The sequence below is a fragment of the Cyprinodon tularosa genome, unplaced genomic scaffold (assembly GCF_016077235.1).
Source record: "Cyprinodon tularosa strain WSP-4 unplaced genomic scaffold, ASM1607723v1 ctg74, whole genome shotgun sequence".
NCBI lineage: Eukaryota > Metazoa > Chordata > Actinopteri > Cyprinodontiformes > Cyprinodontidae > Cyprinodon > Cyprinodon tularosa.
This window is the reverse complement of record NW_024039496.1, coordinates 107,561-129,465: the sequence shown is the minus strand read 5'-3', so window position 1 is coordinate 129,465 and position 21,905 is coordinate 107,561. Positions and strand designations below refer to the sequence as shown.

Genomic DNA, 21,905 nt, shown 5'->3' with positions numbered 1-21,905 from the left:
ATGCACATATTGAACACACAAGAGACGTGTGACTGTTGATTGATACTCGGAACTTTGGCGAAATACAAAACAGAAAGTACATATCCACCCTTCAGAACCGACGACTTCTCAACGACGGTAAGTTTTGGAGTTAAAGGACGTATAGAGTTGAATTATTACGACAGACTGTAAGCTGAAAGTTGACTTTTCTTTAAATTACTAACTATAAATCTCTTTTCACTGCCGAGATAAATTATTTGTGATTTGGCTACGGTTATTTCTTCTTTTCAACCGTTTGAAGATATGTTCACCTACCAGTTGAGATTTTCTTACGTCTCACGTCCTTACAGGGTCTGCTTTTAAATCATGACTCTCTTTTTAAAGAAGGGATTTCCTTTTTTAAATATAATAAAAGGAATATTACTTTTTCGAGGCATGCATTGTTTGTTGTCGTTGTTCATCCGGAAATATATAGGTTCATTCCAAATCATATTGTAAAGCTGAATTTGAATAAGGTAATATAAAATGTTTGGATATAAAATATAGCAATCAGGCATATCCACTATAACCAAGAGGAAAAGGGGCCTGGAGGGTTGTTTCCTTACATCCTTATGTATCAAAACAACAATGATGCAGATTTAGAATGTTTTCTTAGGTTAATCACAAACAGTTTAGTCAACTTTCCCCATTTAATGATAGTTATTTCCTTCACAGCCTGACTATCGCCCTGTAACTGAAGCAGGATGTCACTGCAGTACTTTGGCTGGGAGGTGACCTATGATGATGACTCCTGTCTGGAGCTGGGGGCCTCCCAAGAGCCCAAAGATCGGAGCGTCTACACTATGTACCATGGCACCACTGCTGCCAACGCACATCTCATCATTACCAATGGCTTTCAGCAGTCCCAGAAGGGCATGCTGGGAAAGGGTGTGTATGTAAGTCGTGACAGGAAGAAGGCTGAACGCTATCCTCTGAACATTAACGCTTCAGATCGAGTGGTACTCAAGCTGCACGTACGAGTTGGGCGCGTAAAACGCATCGACAAAGACAACCATCCGATGCAGTACACCTGGAGCACGCAAGGCTACGACACCGCATGGGTACCCCCCAACTGTGGCATGAAAGCAGTGCCCAGCGGCCTAGAGGAGGACTGCGTCTTTGACCCAAGTAGAATAAAGGTTGTCGACATTACTAAGGCTCCGAACGCAGAGCTGGAAAACCTTAAACAGCTTCTAGCCAATAATCTTAGAAACCCCAATGTCGAAGCTGCTGTGGCTGATTGTTCACTGTGCAACAGGAAGGTACAACAGGGTTCTCCACATGTCAAGCAGATGTGCTGGGGATGTGGGCAGAACATTTGCACACTCATGACCAAACATTTCTGTTCAGTGAGGGTTTAAAATGTGCTGTAACATTGGGCCTGATTCATTTGAAAAACCAAAGCTCTAACTGCTTCTTTCTGGCTGTAATCATACTTGGAAAGCAGCTCTGTTTCTTCCCTGTCTTCCACAACAAACTGTAATACGATGTGCTAAAAGTCATTTCACAGAATCACACATTAAGTGTCTTGTAGAACAAATAAACGACAATCTCTGATGGGCAAAATGTCTTTATTTAGTGCTGGATGAAGATGTTAATGTTTGGAAATATTGTCATGATATAATGAAAGAAAAACTGATTTAATATTTAGAATGAAAAGAAAAATAAAATGAAATAAAAATGACATGATAAAAATAAAAATGATTATTAAGATATGCCCTGTGATGCCTTACATTCATATTTTCTGTAGCATCATGGAGAAACATGGAGAGAAGCTGAATTGTCTGTGGTTGTATAGCAGTCTGGTAACCTGCTTATTCCAACACATGCAAAACGACGCTGACGCAACATTCAGGATGAGGACGACGTCAGCTGTGAGTGAAGCTCCAGCAGTCTTTGATTACCAGTCGTTTTAGCATGCTGCAAAAGAACCTGCAAAAAGACAAAAATGCTTACCATGACAGCTCGGATAAACATTAAATCCAGTAGTAAGGTGGCACCGTATGGACGAGGTGGTCGTTTACTTACATTGATGAGTTCCTGGTCATTTTTGGCATGCAAGAGTCTGAGAAGGTACCAACTGGCAACCTGCACCACTGTCACTGGGGTGTCATCAGAGGAAACATAGACGAGTCTCTCCAGCAAACGCCTTGTTTCTCTGCAAAGGAAAGAATACAATGAGGACAGGATAAACAGTGGTGAGGTACGGTAAAATAACGGGGCTTTTCTGGGGAAACTGGTTTGGTCATCCTTCATCCTTTTCCACATTCTATAACATTATAAACGAAGTCTAGACACTTTACTGGACATTTGTGTGATTTTTTATTGTATTTATTACGGGGGTAGCATCCTAACCAACTGGAACAAAATGGCTCCTAATAACTGTTTTTATCACAGGGATGTGGCAATGCCCCTCCCAAAGCCTCCATTTTATGTTTATTAGTTGTTCAGAGGTTAACTTGTTGGATGCCTTAGGTTAATGTTCTGCTGTATAACAGAAGTGCTTTTATGCTTATATCACACCTTGAAGGTAGACACTCTTTTCCAAATACTCTCCTATAAAGTTGAAGATATATAGCCACCAATAATCGGAAGTCTTCAAGATTCTGAAGCAGATAATCTGTGACTGGTGTTTGGATTTAAGTGTAACAAACATCTTTTCAGCACTAAAAAGGCAGTAAGTGATATGTGAAAGTTGGTGAAGCAAATTTATTTTAACCAGCAGGACTTCTATTGACTCCTCAGCTCAGTGATAACTGCAACCACCTATCTGAAACACTTTAGAGGTAGCTAGACAACATTTTTATGTCAAAGCGGAAGAGGTTTAGCTTATTTACTGCTAACCAACGTAAAAACAAAACAGATAGCTGCATAAATCTAAAACTTTAGGAATATAACTATGATCACTTCAGATTGTAAATTACACGCAGATATTAAACAATTATCTCTTTATGAAAGATTCAGTGAATCTATATTATGCATATGAGCTCTAATATAGTTTCTATTTCAGTGTAAACTACCCAGAGACCAGCGCTGACCTTGCAGTCATCTTGTTCACATATTGGAGCAAAGCCTGGAAGAGGAGGGCCATGGGAGAAGAGCCCAGCTTCAGAACCTCTGTAGTGGCTTCCATCACAAGATCCTTCCAGTCATTTCCAGGGACTCCAGCCTGAGAAACAAACCCCCATTATGTTTCCATGCCAAAAATATTTCTGTCAATTTTCTAATTGCATTTAAATTACTGACAGTAAGATGTGAGACATAAAAGAAGGAATAATATAGGATTGAGAGTAGGCAATATTGATAAAGACATGTTTTATTATCTTTATTAGGATGATATATATATATATATTTTTTTTTTTTTTTCAACAATATATATATATATATATATTTTTTTTTTTCAACAATCTTTATACTGACTGAAATAAATATCAAATTAAAAAACAATCAAAAGACAGCTGGTTTGGCTGCTCATCCTAAGTTATATTTACAATCCCTGTTTTTATCCACACTTCAAAAAGTTTCCCCTCTGACATAATGAGAGTAATTTCTATCTTTTATCCATTATATATAATGTTAAACAATGTCGTTTATGATCATTCCAGCTGTAGACTTTCCTTATTTAGATGCATTTTGTCTCTCAAAAAATAGAAACATTAATGATATAAATCTGTGCTCATAGACTCACCATGCACGGTCCAAGGGCTAACAGAGCCAGTCGGAGCAGACTAGCCACCTGGAAGCTATGTGCCCCCAGCTGCAGGGCAAGCTGCAGACTCTGTCTATATGCCATGACGGCCTGGACTAGCAGACCCTGGTTACGATACACCTCAGCCAGCCACTGGGATGGGAGAAGGAGACTAAATTGTTAATTTGAAAATGGACATACCCCAATTTTAAAGATTAAAATATGAGATCCATTGCTGCCTCATTTTAGAAAATGGGGCAAAAATATTACTGCATAAATATGCAACTTATAATTCAGCAATAAACTGCAACGTCGCGAGTTTGTTGCTTGTCTGTCTCCCTAAAAAACAGCTCGCAATATATAAAAATAAATCTAATGTGTTTATGAGACAGTAAGCACTACCATGCATGCTGACAGCAACGCCCTACAGCTGGAAGCTGCGTCTAACATTAGTTGTTTTAAGTATCACTGAGTATAACTGTGAAATGAGAGGAAACAAAACTGATTAAAAAAGACAATTAAAAGCAAAGCATGTTTTCTACCATTTGTCAGGCAATCATTCTGGCTATAAGAGACCAAGAGAGAGTTAAACTTAAAGCAGATAACAAAAAGGCTACATGCTACATTTCTATGTAAATATTTTCTTTCCAAGGGTGTTTACATATTCTAAAAATGGAGCCACTTTCTTCTTCTAATAGTTAAAATGGTGTTTTGTTTTAATCTACTGTGTTTTTCTTCTGAAGGTTTTGAAAGTCATTTAAGGATGTTGATTTAGCTTTTTGCAATAGGCGTTTACCTTTCTGTCTGAGTTCTAAAGGTGCAATCTGAACCAGCTGCATCCAAAAATGTAATTATGATCTCATAATAACCAAAATAACCAAAGAACAGAAACGGGCCATTGAAAATTAACTGATGCATCAACAACTTTTTTTTTTTTTATCAGAGAGAAGAGGAGTTTGTTTACTATGTTACTAAAGCACTAAATTTAAAAGCTTTAAAAAATGTTTTTTTAAGAAATTAAGGTCCCATACATGCCACGCTCCAAGGTTTGTAGGGTTCATCAGAACTGCTTTGTTTAGCTTTTCCAGGACCTGTTCTGGAAGAACAGTACCGCCTTCGGTCAGGAGGAGGCGCTGACACTGAACCTGTGTCAGTGACAGCAGCACCGCTGGGTGCTCTGGTGACACACTGAGGACCTGCAATTAAGAAGGAAATAAGGCAGGTGATAACTACTGCAGGTTTATTGCGTCATTTCCCGTTATTCACAGTGAAAATTTTAATTGGATGTGAATAAAAAAGGGGTAGTTTATATTCTACCTGCATACAGAGAGCCTCAGCCTGCTCCAGCTGCCCTTGTTGCCTTAGACCTAACACAGCCTGCTGTAGCACCCAGCCTTCCAGAGCCTGAGGCAAAGGGCGCTCCATCTCCTCTACGTTACGCACTAGAAAACAGAAATAGGTCAGTCTTACATATGAAACACAAATAAAGAAAGCTGTGTGGTTAAAAGAGACCAATGCTGACACCTTTCTCAGAGACCACAGACATTAAAGTGTGTTCCAGTGACTGTCTGTGAGGAGGAGAGCCAGAAAGATAACAGGCGGTGTTTTCAGTGTGACAGGCTGCCATTAATCCCGCCCATGTTGCTGGATCATCTAAAGATAAAAGAATAAACCTTCAGCATTTCAAACATGCCCACTTCATGGAGGAAACTTGAATTGGGAAATCAAAGCCCGTTTATATCTTTTTGTGATATGAAGGAATAATTCTTAATACAGATAAAAAAAGACATGAAATAATAATATATGAATATACTCTTTTCAGTAGATGGTTTTGATTATCGAGTAAATCGTTTATATTCAAGCTATTTCAGAAGGTTTGCGTGTTTGTGTACCAGGACAGAGCACAACAGCTTTCTGCAGAGTCTTAAATGCATTTCTGTGAGGATCCTCTCCAGTATGTTTCCCATAAGCCACTTGGTTTACTCCACTGTACAACAGTGCCCTCTGTAGGCACACAAACAAAATCACTGTGGTGAAAAATGTCAAACGTAAAAACGTTAAAAAGGTGCATATGCTCAGTAACAGAAGTAAATATATTATCAGACTTTTACCTTTCCTTGAGTCATACTAAAGAGGCAGGCAATGTGACCTGCCACTGCACCCCCCTGTAACATAAAGGACCCAAAATCATGCGAGAAAAAACAGTGACTGTCATGGAATATTACTGTGGCTGTGGATCTAGAAGCACTTCTGGAATAAAAACACTTACCCGGGCCTTTCTAGGGTAGTATTGCGGTATTACTCTGGACAAAAGAGCCCACAGGGATGCATTCCCAGGATTACTGAACAAAGCAGAAAGAAATTCAATCCAGCTCAGACACGTGGGCAAAAAAAGTCCTGCATCCATGCTTCTAATGGACCTTGTTATGCTATAGTTAATAATCTGCAGTCAATGACAGGATATTGTTTGTTCATTTTAAAACTAACGATACAATCTTAATATTTGCTCAGTTCTTTAAAATCAAAACTATTCTGTTTCAGTAGTTCCAAGCAGCATACCTGTGCACAGCTCTGGAGGCCTCTCTTTGCACTGCGCTGTAGTTTCCCTGAAGGGCCAGCAAGGAGCAGGTCAGCAGACACCGCTGCTCTACAACCCCCCCTGATGCTGAACCTTGCTTCAGCAGCTCAGTCAGGGCGGCAGCGGCTAGTGTAGCATCACTGTGGACCAATCCCAGAGCACATAAACAAAGCAGAGACTCTGAGATGGGCTCCTTTAAGACGGAACTGTGGACACAGAGATGAGGGACCGGTTAGGTGTTTCTAAAACTTAAATCAGATTTTAAAAATTCAGTTTTAATCCAATTTTATCATACCTGCACCATGAGAACAGTTAGTATGAACAACTTTATTTTTATGGTCAGTTTTTAAAGGTTTTTTTAACTTAATTACAAAAATAACTCTACTTTTTGGTGCTTTTTCAGTTTCATGAGATGTATTTATAGGCTAATAGGTAAAATGAACTAATACTGTATAATTTATACAGCAAAGTAAAAGAGCAGTTTTAGAAGAACTAGCCCAACTTTTATTTTAAGATCTAAGATCCAATTTTTTTATACCTTGCAGAGGGTTGTGATCCTGATGTACTGCAATTCTAACAATATGAATTCAGGTCATTCAAGCAGGATTGCTAGATAACATGATGCTATGATTTGCACTGCTTAAAGTTACCTTTAAGCAAACAGTCAGCTTCTTTTTCACCTATGAAGGACTGAATACAGGCAATAGCTCTAGCATTGGTATGGCTACGACGCAGAATGACAAAACATTTCTAACAAAAAGAATGAAAAAGACAGTTATGACAATAAAAGATTGTGGATTTACCATTTAAAAAGCAGAGTTTTGGCAGAGTCCAGGTTGCCCATTCGGTGCTGCAGCAAAGCCAGAGCAGTCAAAATATAAGCCTTCTCCTTCTCATTGGACGTCACAGCTAAGGCACGCTCATATGCTATGTCAGAAACAAAGATTCTCAGTTTAGAAAAATAATAAAGCTAAAATATTTTCTATCTATTCTGGTGACGATTCTCAGTCATCCAGGTCGTAGTCATTCCAAAAATGTTAAAAAACAATCCACTAGACTTTGTTTCCAAGTTTACAGGAAGCTTTTTCAATTCAAAATGTCAGAATTAGCGTTGATTTTGAAGCTTTATATAGTAGCCCAAAAAATGTGTTTTGGCTTAGAAAATGTGCAAATTGAACCAGAACAGGTCCGCCCCTTCGGAATGGGGATTTGTTTGGATTCTTTGTCAGCCAGCAATACCCGATACTGGTCTATGCCTCTCAAAGGGGGATCATTAGGGGCAATTGTCGGCCTGGCTGCCCAGAAAAAGCATCTCGCCTGGGCAGCCAGGCCAACAATTGAAAGAATTTGAATTGAAAAAGCTTCCTGGATGGGAAGCAAAATGTCTTCAAACTTGGAAACAAAGTCCAGTGGATTGGTTTTTTTGGGATTTTCCACCAATACCAGTTATCTTCTCACCGCTAATGCTCTCTGCGAAGAGTCCCGCCCTGCAGTAGGCCAGAGCAAGCCCTACCAGCTCAGTTAGATCCTGAAGTGGAGTGGAATTAAAAACCTGCACTGCTTCCTCCCATTGGCCTGAATTGCTGCAAATGGAAACAATGCGCCATAAAAACAGTGAAGCTCAGGGAACATGCAAGAGGATCAACAAATAAATCATATTAACAGGGCAAAGGTGTACCATAAAGCACGGGCGTATCCGCCGAGTGAAAAGACCAACAGATCTGAAGAGGATGTGGACTTAAGCAGTTCAACAGCTCTGGAAGGAGAACAAGGATTAAGGGAGTCGGTGTCATATGATTTCTTTGTTGGAAAATGTGCACCTATACTTTTCATCCATGTTTATTTCCACCTCCGGTAAGCCTGTAAGGCCTGCCTCTTCAGCTGGAGGTGTTCATTAAGGTAACCCAGCATAATAAAAGCATCTGGATCAGACTGGATTCTTTCTGTATGCATAATACAAGTCATACAACCCAATTAGTCTCAAGTCACAACAAATTAAAAACAACACAGTTCAGAAATGTATCAAAATTTTTGAACAATCTAAAACTCTGTCAATGACAGCACCTGTGTACTTGCAGAGCGCGACATGAGCAGCAGAGACGGCATTCATTTGGACGATGTTGTAGCGGTACAGCTCACTGTCTCTGTTAGTCTTATCCAAAAGGGTGGAACAAACCCAGTAGGCATAACCTTTGACTCCTTCCATCTGAAGGATGAAAATATCAGAGGTACTTTAGTGGATGCAAATGGGGATCAGAGAGGTCTGAAAAATAAAAAAGCTTTAGCACCCCCACACAGAGGAGCACAAAGCTAGGAGTCGAAATGTGTGCAGAGTTAGAAAGGTGAACACTATCCAGCTAATGAGCGGCTTTCAGAATGGAGGAGGCTCTGAGATGTTACGCACGTGTGTGCAGAGTTCAGTGGTGTGCCTGAAAAGATCCATGGTGTCGTAGCTTCCCACGCGCTCTGCGATCAGCGCCTGGTAGGATGGCAGAAAAGGTAAACTATAATTAACAAGAAAAAAAAAAAAAAACAAGTGCTGCAGAACTGTCAAAGTCCCTATCATGGAAAGTGTACCAGACTGATATAAAAGGACATCCTTGTTGACATCCTTGCCCTTGCTTTACTTCAGTTGATCAAAAATAAATTCATTCCTGTTTAAAGGTCCCTTAAAAGCAGTTTTTTGGGACAAAAAGTGGACATTAAAGCCACACCTCCCTAAGACAGAAACCCTGTTACCATAAATAGAAGATGAAGAAAAAATACGACAGCAGGGTATTCCCATTGTTGTAAAAACAGGCGTATTATTGGCTACATAGAAACAGATGTAGGGAGCACTTCTACATACTTCCCATAGATCAAAATGGCAGGAAATGTAGGTGAGATTTTTGAAAGTAAATGGGTGATAAAAGGATACAAATTTCTCCTCACCTATTAAATGAGTCTCTCTTCAAAACACATTTTTCCTCTGAATAAAGAAACTAAGACTGATATCTGCAGGGAAGTCAGCTAAGGGTTAATGAAAGTTTTAACTTCATGAAAGTTTTGTTTGTTTGATTTCTTCCATAGGAGCTTTTAATTGTATCTGTCCTGCATTGGTAGAAATCATCTGCTGAAACCCACGGATATCTTAAAAATCTATTAAGAAATGTATTCAAAATTTCTTAAAGATGTTTACCTACAATAATTAATGGTAGCAGCGACTCCTTTCTGTGTCTGACCCAATTCAATGTAAGACTGATTGATTATTGGTACCGTGGTGTTTCAACATATATTTCATGGTTTTTCCAGATCGTTCTCAGTTCCTGATATTAGTTTTAAATAGTGTTGCACCGGTGCCATTTTTTGGTTCCAATACTGAGCAGTATTGGCTGATACCGATACCATCTGTTTGAAATCGATGTGTAAATGAAGAACTGCATACTACCTGGATGTAAAATAATTGCCATCATGGCTTTGTCAAGCTGCTGCCTACCTTTGTGAAGCAGGAAAAAGACTAATACAAACCAAATCCAGTAGAACTTTTTATTGCCTACCTGGAATGGGTGACAATAGTTGAATAACATTTTGGCTCGCAAATTCGGTGCCCTATTTGTTGGTACTCGCCGATACCGATACCACCATTTTAGTGCTGGATCGGGGCCCCGCTCGATACTCGTATCGGTGCAACATTAGTTTTAAATAAATAAATCTATGCGTTTCGGTTTGTTTAAATATTGACCAAAAAAAGGAAATAAACTAAAATAACATTAAATAAATAAGGCTGTAGGACACAAGAAAGAAAACGGAAAGAAGAAAGCAAAGAAAGAACAACCAAAGGGAGGCACTTCATCATTGTCTTTCTGAATTGCAGTATCTACTGGAAATGAAAACTTATTACATTGAAATGTTAGAAGTACCTGTCCAATCCAGCAGTTGACATACAGTGGCTCCAAAGACTGGGCGATTTTGAAGGCTTCATGTGCAAGCTAAGACCAGAAATCCCACTTTAATTAAAGCCATCAACTAACAACAGTGGAAATAATCACACCATATTGGAACATGACGGTTCTTACCTCTATATTGTCCTTTTTTAAATACAACGTACCGAGGTTCGTCCACGCGACAACATTCTGTGTTAAAACAACAAAGGGCTCCTAAAAATCCCTAAAAATAACTCAATCCTATCTAATAAAAATGTACAGTACCTACATTTGGCTCAACTTGGATGGACTTAATGAAGCAATGTTGTGCCAAACCGTAGCTCTCCAGACCTGATGCAACAAAACAGAAATATTTTACTTTTTCTGACATAAAGAGAAGCAGCAAGTGAAGGATATAAACTTTCCCTTTAATTTTAAAAAATAACACTGGTTATGTTACATTTTATTTTAGAAGGAACAAAGGAATCAGAATCAGGAGTAAAAATGTTAATGACTTTGCTTAGAAATGATGGCAAATGGGTTCACCTATTTAGTATATTGTTACCTTTGCTCATGGAAATCACTCCCAAGGCATTCCAGTAGGTATGGTTCTCACTGTCCATTTGGATAGCTTTTTTCAAGCACTGGCAGAAGAATAATAAAGTCAAATTCAGTCTGGTAACAATCAGTAAATGATTACTGTGTGCAAGCTCTCTTATTACCTGCTGGGCCTTCTGCAGGTTCAAAGGGGGGCAGTCTTGGTGTTGATCTGAAGGGGAGATAGTGGCCTGGTGGTAATAGTTGAACCCTAAGTCATACCAAAGGCTGGCGACCTCAGGCATCAACTTCAAAGCATGAGCGTAACACCTGGAACATAACATTTTGTTTTATAACCCATCTTCAATTGGTGCTTCAACTGTAGCATTTAGGGAAATTCATACAGGGCTTTTAATCATTCAAATAATTATATTTAACGTTAAACAAAGTATAAATGCATTTGTATTCAGCCCCTTTTCCTACTGTGCCCCAAAAATAAAACAGAAATCTAGTGCAGAAGTCTTCAGAAGAAACGCTGTGAGGAATTTAATCAACAAACATCTCAAAATAAAGTCCCCCTGTGTGAAAGCCTCAGAAGTTTAGCTGGAAAAGTGGCAAGAAATGAGTCATGCTGGAAAGAAAGCTTTTAAAAAGTAAAATTCTGGCCAACATGCAAACCCAGGGTTTATACAGGAAGGAGGAACTCTAATTTAATGCTCTTTTAATGCTCTTAGAAATAATTTGAATGCCATTAATAAGTACCCATTACTGTCATATATATATATAAAAACACGACCTGGGAGTAGTTGTAGACGCTGATAGCTGTAGGCAGCTGGGATCTTGGTTAACTTTTTTTATTTTTGTACTTGAGAAACTTGATCAGAATTAAAAAAAATATATCCACTGGACTTGGTTTCCAAGATTTGCCTGTAATATCTGAAACCTGTCATTACAGGCTAACGATGGAACCAAACGACCCATTCATCGGTTAACATTTGCATGTTTCCAAGCGATACAAGGCTTTGTCTATATAAGACTCAAACTCACTGCGGATCCAGACATTTGAATTGAGAAAGCTTCCTGGAGAGGTGGAGAAATGTCTTCAAATCTTGGAAACCAAGTCCAGTGGATATTTTTTGAATTTTAATAGTGTTGCGCCGATGCCATTTTTTGGCCCCGATACCCGATACCTGGCTGTGCAGTATCAGCCGATACCATAATAATGTAAAATAATTGCCATAATTGCTTTGTCAAGCTGCTGCCTACCTTTGTGAAGCAGGAAAAAATCTAATACAAAGGGAATCCAGTAGAACTTTTTATTGCCTACCGGGAATGGGTGACAATAGTTGAAGAAACTTATGGCTCTCAAAATGGTATCGGTGCCCTAATTGTTGGTACTCGCTGATACCGATACCACCATTTTAGGGCAGTATCGGGGCCCCGTCCAATACTGGTATCGGTATCGGTGCAACACAAATTTTTACGGAATGACTATGACCTGGATGACTGAGAACCTTCATCAGCAAACTTGATCAGACTAATTATTTTTGTCTTTTAACTTCACAGTTGTGCCCCATCATGTGTCACCTTATTCCACAAAATCCACAAAGTTAATTGAAGTTGTAGCTGCAGTACGTTGAATTATGAAAATATGAAAAAAGGGGAATAAAAACGTTTATGTTACTCTAATGTCTGTTGTTAAGGTGTGTTATAAAGATAGAGATAAACCCATGCAGCACCTTTCTCCAGCTTTGAGTGTCTCAGTTTGGTTCAGCCTGTGATCCTGTTTGCTGGAGTCAAATCCAGTCAGTAAGGTTGGCACCTCAACCTGAGCCCTGTTGGGCGAAACAACTCTAACTGCGGTGCAGGCGTCACCGAGCAGCTTCCACAAACAAGACAGGTCTGGCCGCAGCTGAACCGCTCTGAAGAGAACAGAAATGTAAAACATGGTGACCTGGAGAGCAGAATGAGTTATGGAAACCATTAAGCATCTTCCGGTCATTACCTGTAGAGGTTGTGTATGGCTTGTTGAATGAGGTTGATCGCTCCTCCGTCTCTGCAGTCTTCCATTAAACTCTTTGCCAAAGACAACTGGCACTCCCCAAGACCTTAGCAAAAAATGGAAATTTAATCCAAAGTGTAATATAAGTGTGACAGTCAATATCCACTAAAGCTAAACATGTACCTTTAAGAGCAGGGACGTAGTCCTGCTGCGTTGTGATTTGCAAATACTCATCCACCGCCTCTTTGAACTTCCCCAGAGTCTGTTTGATGGCAGCTGCCTGGTAAACGCTGTAGATGGAGCCGGGGTGAAGCTGATGTGCTTTGCCGAAGGACTTCAGAGCTGCTGTGAAGCTCCGCCTGTTCAGGTAGGCCTCGCCCAAACATTCCCAGCAAACCCAGTCCTCAGGATCTGCCCTCAAAGCAGCCTGCAGACTGTAAATAGCAGCAATGCTTTAGCCTAATGAAAAAAAGTCTTAAAGTTTTTTCAAAGTTGAAATTCTTACTCAGATATGGCCTGTTGGTGTTCTCCAACCTTCAGGTGGTACAGACCTCGTCTCATCCAGGCCCACTTAGCTGAGCCTGGAGTTGCTTTCTCTATCACAGACTCAAGCGTCGCCAATGCACTCTCCTGTGGCATTTGGTTATGATAAAAAAGACAGATTAAAAAAAAGAAAATAAAAGAATAACAGTGTCAAAAGAAAAAATACACTATACTTTATTCTAAATAAAAACATCACAATCTCTCTGCTCACCATATCTCCCTGTCCCATACTAAGATCCACTGAAGCAGCTCCAGACTCAGCATCATCACTGTTTAACTGGAATGCCTTCCTGTAGCACCCTTGTGCACGAGCACTATCATTTGCCACCTCTCGGTAATAATGACCCAGGTAGCGAAACGCACAGCCAAGATGTGGATCTAACTTTGCTGCCTGAAATGCAGAAATGAAGCACAATCTTAAATGTCATTCAGGATAATCTAGTTACTCAATCATAAGTACATTAGAAGACCTAAAACATCCTTCAATTCCAATCCTACCAACCTTTAACAGGTGTGTGTGTGTTTTGCTGCGGTCTTTACGAGTTTCTGAGCCCATATCCCAGTAAAGTTTTCCAAGGAGGAAAAAACATTCCCCGCTGTCTGGGGTCTGCTTTGCTGCCTGTAAGAAGCTAAACAAAAGGAGGAAAGTGAAGATCAATTCTTCTCATTTCGTTTCAACTGACTTAAATTTCTCTTTCGATTCTGATTACCTCTGCTCTGCCAACTGGAGCTGACCCTCAGCCAAATGTGCCAGTCCTCTCAGAGTCAGTCCCTGGGGCAGGCTGGGGTTGGACGCTTCCAGCTCCGACAACAGCTTTTAAAATAAAATCAAGTAAACCAAGTAAAAACATAACTTCTTATAATCATATTAAGATAATATCCCACTGATTTAACCCAGATTTTCAACCTTGAGTGTTTGATCAAGCTGTCCTTTGTTCAGGTGCGCTCGTCCTTTCAGGGCTAACAGAACCGGATCCTTTACAGCCTCTGGAATCTAAAATGAGAGAAAAAAAAATCAGAAATCTGTTGTGATCTACACTAAAGCATCTCAATACATAAAACATTTGATCTTCATACTCAACCATAAAACAATTCTGGTATCTTTTAAGGATACGTTATTATCTATTGAATAAAATAAAAATGGCATCTGTCGAGGGAAGACCGTACAATAATATGCAAATAGCTAAAACAGATTAGTTAAAATCATATATCTAGAAAAACCCATATCTAGAGATTTATGTCCAAAATAAACTAAACAAGAATTAAAAAAATGTTTTTTCTTCGAAAATTAGATGAATGTTAATTAAATGTATTGGTAATGTATTGGTCAGTATTTCCTTGTTCAGAAAGTTACAGATGAAAAACAAGAGGACAAAAACTAAATCAGTGAGTAGAGGATTGGAGGAGTCTGGTTCCATCATTTCAGGAGTTGAAACCAATGATCTTACTGTCCTGATTGATCACCTGATTTAGCTTATTATATGTGTAAAGAAAATGTTATCATAGCGACACGTTATGGTAGAGAGTGGTGGGCTAGGGATTAGGGCATCGCGCTTGGGTTCCAGAGGTTCTGAGTTCAAGCCCCACTCCCACAAATTGCCACTCTGGGTTCCGGAGCAAGACCCTTAACCCCACACTGCATCCCAGGAGCCGCACAATGGCAGCCCACTGCTCATCAAGGGGATGGGTTAAATGCAGAGAGTGAATTTTGTTGTTTTGTACTTATGAAAGTGTAATGACAATAAAGTTGAATTCTGTTCTATTCTATGTAAATGTCATTATACTAATTTAACTGAATTAATTTGGCCTCATTCATTCATAGGATTACAGTTTGAGAACATCAGGTTCATTTGGGGATCAGAAGAAAACAATAGAACACACTATTTATTTAAAACTTTTACTGTTGTGGATCTGTTTTGTTATCTAAACTAAAACACATTCGATTTATATTAATAAAACTAAAATTTACTCTATTCAATGTATTCTTTTACCTAAATGTCCTCGAATATCCTTTAAAAGAACATTTATTACCATCATTTGTCATCAATATGTAAACCAGTTCCTCTGTGTGATAAACCAAGCCTTTGATTTCTCATAAAAAAATCTTAAAGAGCAGCTGAAGCAGTGAACAGTTTGTGTAGGAGGAGTTCATGGATAACAGGATTCATATGTATAAATCATAAAAAGTTCTCCTGGTGTTTTTATATCAAACAGCAAAGTTTAAAGCTGTACTACATGTGATATTTTTAATACTTGGATCATGAAGCAGGCAGATTACCTGGGAAAATGTTTCCAGAGCCTGATCGGCAGCCAGCTCTCCTTCAGTTCTCACTAAAGCCTCCAGCTTCAGTCGAAGGAGTTTGTCTCTTAGCTTCTTGTCATCAGAAGTACAAACATTTAAGCCTAAAAGAAAGGAAAACAATGGAGATTTGTGTTTTTCTAATAATTCTAACCAAAAAATCCTTCTTCAAACTTCTTCTGATGTCTCGCACTTAAGAACCCTAGCACACTTTGGATCTTCAACAAGGAGAACGACGACTAGAAGCCATAAACCTACCTTGTGAGCTTGATGCAGCGCTGTCGGAGTATCTATGTATTTTAAACTGAGCCTCAGCCAGACTGTACCATCCACCTGCAGAGCTTGTTTTCTTTAATCCTGATAAAGGAGAACAGCTTTTTTTAAAACAATGTTAAATTGGAGCAAAACAGATTAATTGGGATTAATGAATAACTCTAATAATCATCAAATAATTCCACAATAAAATAATTGTAAACTGGAGCATGCAGACTCTAAATCACACCATTTCTAACTCAGAGCAGTAATTAAGACCAAACTGCAGATTTAGGTTTACAGTGAGTCTCAGTTTGTTCCTTAGCAGAATATATTTATATAAGTAGCAAATTGACAGAGCGGCGGCAGCCTATAGTGGAACATTATAATAAAATAAACTGCATTACTGCATAAAACATGAAAAATAATGTAAAACATCATTGTAGTTATTATCAATTACTTTCAGAAATTAACTCTTAATAAAATGCCATGTTTCGGGCATTTAATTTAAATTTTTTTTTTTTTTTTTTTTGCAATTTACAAACTACCGTAATTTTTGGACTATAAGCCACACCTGAATATAAGCCACAGAAGCTAAATTGCAGGATTTGTACATATACAAGCCGCAGGTTTTTTTATGTTTAATTACCATATGGTTCGTGCACAGAGAGGATTTTCGGGTAAGGAGGCAACTGTTTGGGGAAGCTCCTATTTATTAACATCTCAACACAATTTAATTGAGACAATTCTACCTGCTGGCGTCTCCAACGTCTCACCATTGACTCGTTGATTCCAAGGTTTACGTGCAGCGGTTCTGTTTCCTTCGTTTACTGCCAAATTTACTGTCTTTAACTTAAAAGTTGCATCATATGCATTTCAACGTTTGTTTTCCATAATGAGGGTGTCACACAAACTGTCTTCCGCTCGCAATGTCCGTCTTCCTCGGAGTCTGCCTCCGGAGGACGTCCGCATTCGTCGCAGCTACTTGTGTGTTGAAGCAAATGTGACGTCAACATGGTGGATGGTAAAATCCATAGATTTAGGTACCGTATTACCCTAGTGACTGTTACTGTAGCTGTAAAAGTCCATAGATAAGCCGCATTGTTATATAAGCCGCAAGGTCGAAAAATGGGGAAAAAGTCGCGGCTTATAGTCCAAAAATTACGGTATTTAAAATGTGCAATAAATCTTTGTTTTTTTTTTTAGCATAAATGATTTGCTTATCGAGGTTTACTAATTTGCTAATAAATAAATAAATGTGTAAATGTAATTGTAAATGTGTAAACTAACCCTTTGCCAGGTCATCTACAGCTTCTTTATACCTCCCCTCCAGCAGAGCCTTGGTACCCAGACCCAAGTGACCCAATCCACTGTTAGGTACCAGTTCCAGGAGTCTGGAGAAACAGCTGACTGCATCATCATCCACGTTACCTTCAAAAGAAAACAAATTTCCTCAGAGTTGCCATTTCATTTAACTGTGGTGAAACATAAATAGAAAAGGTGTCAATCTTAATTTCTAATGTGTAAATTTAGGGTGTTTTATATTCTAGATAATTTTGTGTAGTTTTAGTATGAGGCCTATGAAGTGTTAAATAAGTGATGCTGGCTTTAATCATAATTAAACCAGATTCATTGAGTTTTTATGCTAGCAGAATTTTCCACAGTAAAAACTCAAAATTTCTGAAGGAAAAAAAAAACAAAACATAAGCTTCTAATGAGTGTGACTAGAAGAACAGCTTACTTGTTTTGAGAAAATGACTGCAAAGGACCTCGAGAGGATAGCTTTGGTTCGGATACACAGACAACATGGAGCGACACGCCTCTTTCATTTTGCCTTCCTCATGTGGTAGCTGCGAGAAAAGCAGATTTATAACCTTAAGGTCACTTTAAAAAATATATATATTTCACAAAAAGAACAAAAGGATGAAGATTTGTTAAATGTATGAGATTTGAAGCTGCCCTTACTTTGGAGAGATATTTAATAAAATCAGCCGAGAGCTTCCTGTGCTCCTCTCCAGGCATCGGTTCAGTGAGAGTCATGGCTTTCTCAAACGCCGTTATCAACTGATCATCATTAACAAATGAAACACAGCGGTAATGGTCAGTGTTACCCTCTGTAATTACTCAATAATACTATAAATTATGTGTTTCTGTGATTTCATCTAGCTGAGCTAAGCTTACGTGTTGCTGAGTCTCGTTATCCTGCTTCTCATTCTCAGTGACGCAGTCAGACAGGAGCTGGGTCATTGTTTGCAATAACTGAACTAACTCCTTCTTTTCCGCGCCGTCTTCCTCCTTCAGTTGGACGAGCTGGAGCCAAACCTTAGCCAGCTGCTCATAAACAAGTGGAAGGTTAATTATTGTGAAAATGAATGTTTTAAAAAGATGTTTTAATAAAGAGCTGCGTGCTTGAAATATGAAATGTACACACCTTCAAATACTCCCTGTCGGACAGATAAATATCTGACAGCTTTTTGATCATGTCATAGCTTTTATTCTTATCCGTCCTGTAAAAGAAAATCAAACATGGATACTTAATTTTATATAGTAAAAATCTTTTTAAAAAATGCGTTGTGATTAGCTATGGGCCAGTATGGGATTAGCCTCGAGAAAAGAAATGAAAAGTAAAAACAAATATAAATAACAGAAGAACAGTAATATAAAAGATTCCTTTTAGGTCAAATAAATAAAAAAAATATAAAACTCTCCAAAAATCAGCAGTATTTTTGGACATTCTGCCTTTAATAAGAATTTCACAAGCATAATGCGCCACTAAAGGCTATTGCTCATAATAACTGACTATAGGTTCTTGCAGAACCCAGACTAACTTTTTTTTACGGCACTAGTGGCTCGTTTTTTGTTTTTTACAGTAGGCTGACAGGAAACAGGGTATGAGAGAGGGGGAGAGACATGCGGCAAAAGACAAGTCGGATTCAAACCCAGATCGGCCGCGTCGAGGACTTAGGCCTCCGACGTACATGGGTCGTGCGCGCTAACCACTGTGCCACCTGCATTCCCAGTCTTACTTTAATGAAATGAAAACATGGAGCTTCAGATTTGGCGCTATTGCCGTGTTTATTTCTTAACAGACAATTTTGACTTTTTGTCAGCAGTCAACAGATGAGGGAGGGGCAGCCCTTAGTTTATGCTCATTACATCCAGAGAAAGCAGTGGTAACTTCACAAATCTCTCTGATATAATAATAATAATAAGAAGAAGAAGAAGAATGGAACTTTATTGATCTCACACAGGGGTAATTTACCTCTGCATTTATCCCATTCCCTTGGGGAGCAGAGGGCTGCCATTGTGCAGCGCCCGGGGAGCGGTGTGGGGTTAAGGGTCTTGCTAAGGGACCCAGAGTGCAAGCTGTGGGGAGCGAACCAGATACTTGTAACCTTCTTAGAGAACAAGCGCACTGCTCTGACCACTAAGCCAACATTGCCCATATTTACCTTTTGATAATCATGTGTTCAAGTGGTCAATCAAGTGGTTTTTAAGCTGTTTTGTTCATATCGTTATCAACTGCCCTATATTTTGTCCTGATACATAAACAATTATAAAAAGGAAACACCTTACCTTGCATAAAGCTCCACAAGCTTCTGGTAGACATTAGGCAGTTCATCTTTGAAATCCCACTGATCAGTGTTTTCATAAAGATTTGCCAATCCCTACAAAAAAGGATAAATTCCTATTGATCCAAGTTGACATAAACGCAGGGGCGGAGCTAAATGGGGGGCAATCATTGGCCACCCCTACCATTTATTTCCCTCTAATATAGATGGTGGCAACAGTAGTACTCTCAATTGGAATATTATAAACATTTGCATTTTTCACATATTGACAATTACCTGACAACAAAAACACTGTGGTTAATTCTGCACATCAATATACTAACATTAAAGATGATAAGCACAGAATTCAAATAGATTTTGTGTTTTATGGGGTAAAGAGAAAATGATGTGTCTCTGCAAGTCATCTAGGGTTACGTTCACACTGCAGGCCTTGATGCTCAATTCCGAATTTTTTTGTCAAATCCAATTTTTTTACATTGCCGTTTACATTTCCAAATATATGCGACTTGTATGTGATCTCCTGCGTGAACTGTATTCATACAGCTTAAGGACGCAATGCCGTCACAGGCCAGCGTGCTCTGTGTTTACGGAAGTAAACATGGATGTAGTGCTGGAGCGCATCTAGCGATCTTTCCAAAGCTTAAAACTTCAATCTTTTCAAGATGGTTAAAAAAATACTGCTCTCCCCATCTTCGTCCTCGATGGTATTTGTTTTTCTTGCCGCTTCTGTGTAGCAAGAAGCAGACCTTCTTGCTACACAACCTGACCGGCTATTAACGGCGGTCAGGTTGGATGAATGCGACCTAGCCGTACAGACACAGATCATATTTGAAAAGATCAGATTCCTATCGGATTCAGGACCACATAGCCAAGTGGGCTGGGTCGCATTGCAAAAAATAAGATCTGTGTTCTTCAGACTGCCATGAAAAGATCAGATATAGGTCACATGTGGGCCAAAAAAAATCGGATTTGGGTCACCTCAGGCTGCAGTGTTAACGTAGCCTAGGAGTCTTCAGTGAAATCATAGATAACTATTTTAATAAAAACTTATTAAATAATCAATTTATGTAGATATTAGTACTTGTAAATATCAATTTTATACAGAATGATTACTGATAAAAGTAGGTAAGTAATGACAATGGGAAAGATGTTCACCCAAAACTCAAACCTGAAAGAATTTAATCTGCTATACCTTTTATCTAGAAAGTACGGATGTTTAAATATATTTGTCTATTTGTTAGCAAAGGCTATAGGAAAGCATAGTTTGTCTTTATTTATAAAATATGGAAGTTTTCCTGTTGGAACAGTGTAGATTGACCCTGAGGTTCTGGTGCCGATCTACTTTCGGCCACTCCTCAGTGCACATTGGTTATAAAAATTTTCTGGCTACGCCTCTGCATAATCAGTGTGAAAATTGTGCAGAAGGTTTTAGATGGAGACTCCTGCACAGAGCAGGACCTTACCTGCCAGGCCAGCAGCTGCTCAGGCTCCAGCTCCACTGCCTTTTTATAAGCTGCTTGGGACTGATCGGGTTGTTCCAGCTCGCTGGCTGCCTTGCCGATGAACACCCAGGCATTGTAATTATTCTTTTCAAGTTTCAGAACAGCCTGAAAACAAAGTGTAGAAGGAAAAATCAGCTCTTTCACTTTCTTCCACCAAGAGGTGGATGGCTGCACTTTTGGGACACGTTACCTTGCAGTGCTTTAAGACCTCTTTGAACTCTTTATTGTTAATGGCTTCTCTGGCACTTTTCAGTGCGGCTTTCACTTCTTTGTTGGACATCTTTAAGAAACAGACATTTACTGTAAATCCTGAAAGTAACTCTTAGCAACATGCTACAAGTTCAATATATAGCACTAAACGTTAGTCAAAGAAAATATTCAGCTGGTTGTGAGCTGCACTTTATTTCTGGTGAAAACAACCCTAGCAGATCACCTTTAATGGTAAAAAACTACTTCATTTAGTTCCTACTAGAAGATGTTTGCTCGCAACAGTTCATCACATTAGCTTAAATATGGATAAAAGCCGAGCATTTGACTGGTTTATCTTTTAGCTGAAACACTTCTATCCTATATAGTTTTAAAAAAATGAATGTATTGATAACTTACAGTTTACATTCACCATTAGAGCCAGAGTGTTATTAGAGAACTGATTAAAGCTGTTGCTTGAATGGAACCGGAAGTAGTAGCTTGTAGCTAATACTCTTTTCAAAATAAAAGCACCAACTTTTTTTTGTATTTTTCTCCGGATCTCGAAAGAGATTTTTGGAGGGCAGGATGTGTGTAAAAGATCTAAAAGAAATATCTAGCTTTTGTTGTTTTTTTAAAGAAAAAAATAAAACAAGAATTATTTGGCTTGACCCTGGAGGTTCTGGCTCCTATCCACTACTGTCCACCCCTCAGTGTACATTGATTATTGCCTGGCCACCCTTATAAAAATGTTCTGGCTACACCTCTGTCCCCACCACCAGTGAGCAGAACAGCAACAATTTATTTGATATATTTAACGGAGATC

At 38.9% G+C, this 21,905-nt stretch overlaps 2 protein-coding genes across 2 annotated transcripts; one reads left to right on the top strand and one right to left on the bottom strand.

Moving 5' to 3' along the window:
* Positions 1-60: 60 nt before the first annotated feature.
* Positions 61-1,584, top strand: LOC119773034. The gene is made up of 2 exons (XM_038269826.1): positions 61-117; positions 694-1,584. The coding sequence occupies exon 2, from the start codon at positions 723-725 to the stop codon at positions 1,377-1,379; it is 657 nt and encodes a 218-aa protein (XP_038125754.1). The 5' UTR covers positions 61-117; positions 694-722; the 3' UTR covers positions 1,380-1,584.
* Positions 1,573-21,586, bottom strand: ttc37 (tetratricopeptide repeat domain 37). Its single transcript, XM_038269823.1, has 41 exons — positions 21,500-21,586; positions 21,084-21,173; positions 20,855-20,998; positions 19,396-19,487; positions 18,251-18,326; positions 18,001-18,150; positions 17,785-17,883; positions 17,561-17,669; positions 17,110-17,250; positions 15,826-15,924; positions 15,547-15,671; positions 14,176-14,262; positions 13,979-14,082; positions 13,771-13,897; positions 13,480-13,659; positions 13,231-13,355; positions 12,909-13,159; positions 12,729-12,831; positions 12,463-12,645; positions 10,909-11,053; positions 10,752-10,830; positions 10,476-10,537; positions 10,340-10,396; positions 10,184-10,252; positions 8,689-8,763; positions 8,349-8,490; positions 8,134-8,227; positions 7,963-8,040; positions 7,743-7,867; positions 7,088-7,211; positions 6,266-6,490; positions 5,976-6,048; positions 5,818-5,871; positions 5,599-5,710; positions 5,231-5,359; positions 5,024-5,148; positions 4,738-4,902; positions 3,707-3,859; positions 3,057-3,187; positions 2,047-2,176; positions 1,573-1,950 (listed from the first exon to the last, which is right to left on the bottom strand). Exons 2-41 carry the CDS (start codon positions 21,171-21,173, stop codon positions 1,870-1,872), a joined length of 4,713 nt encoding a protein of 1,570 aa, XP_038125751.1. The 5' UTR covers positions 21,500-21,586; the 3' UTR covers positions 1,573-1,869.
* Between the last annotated feature and the right edge of the window lie 319 nt (positions 21,587-21,905).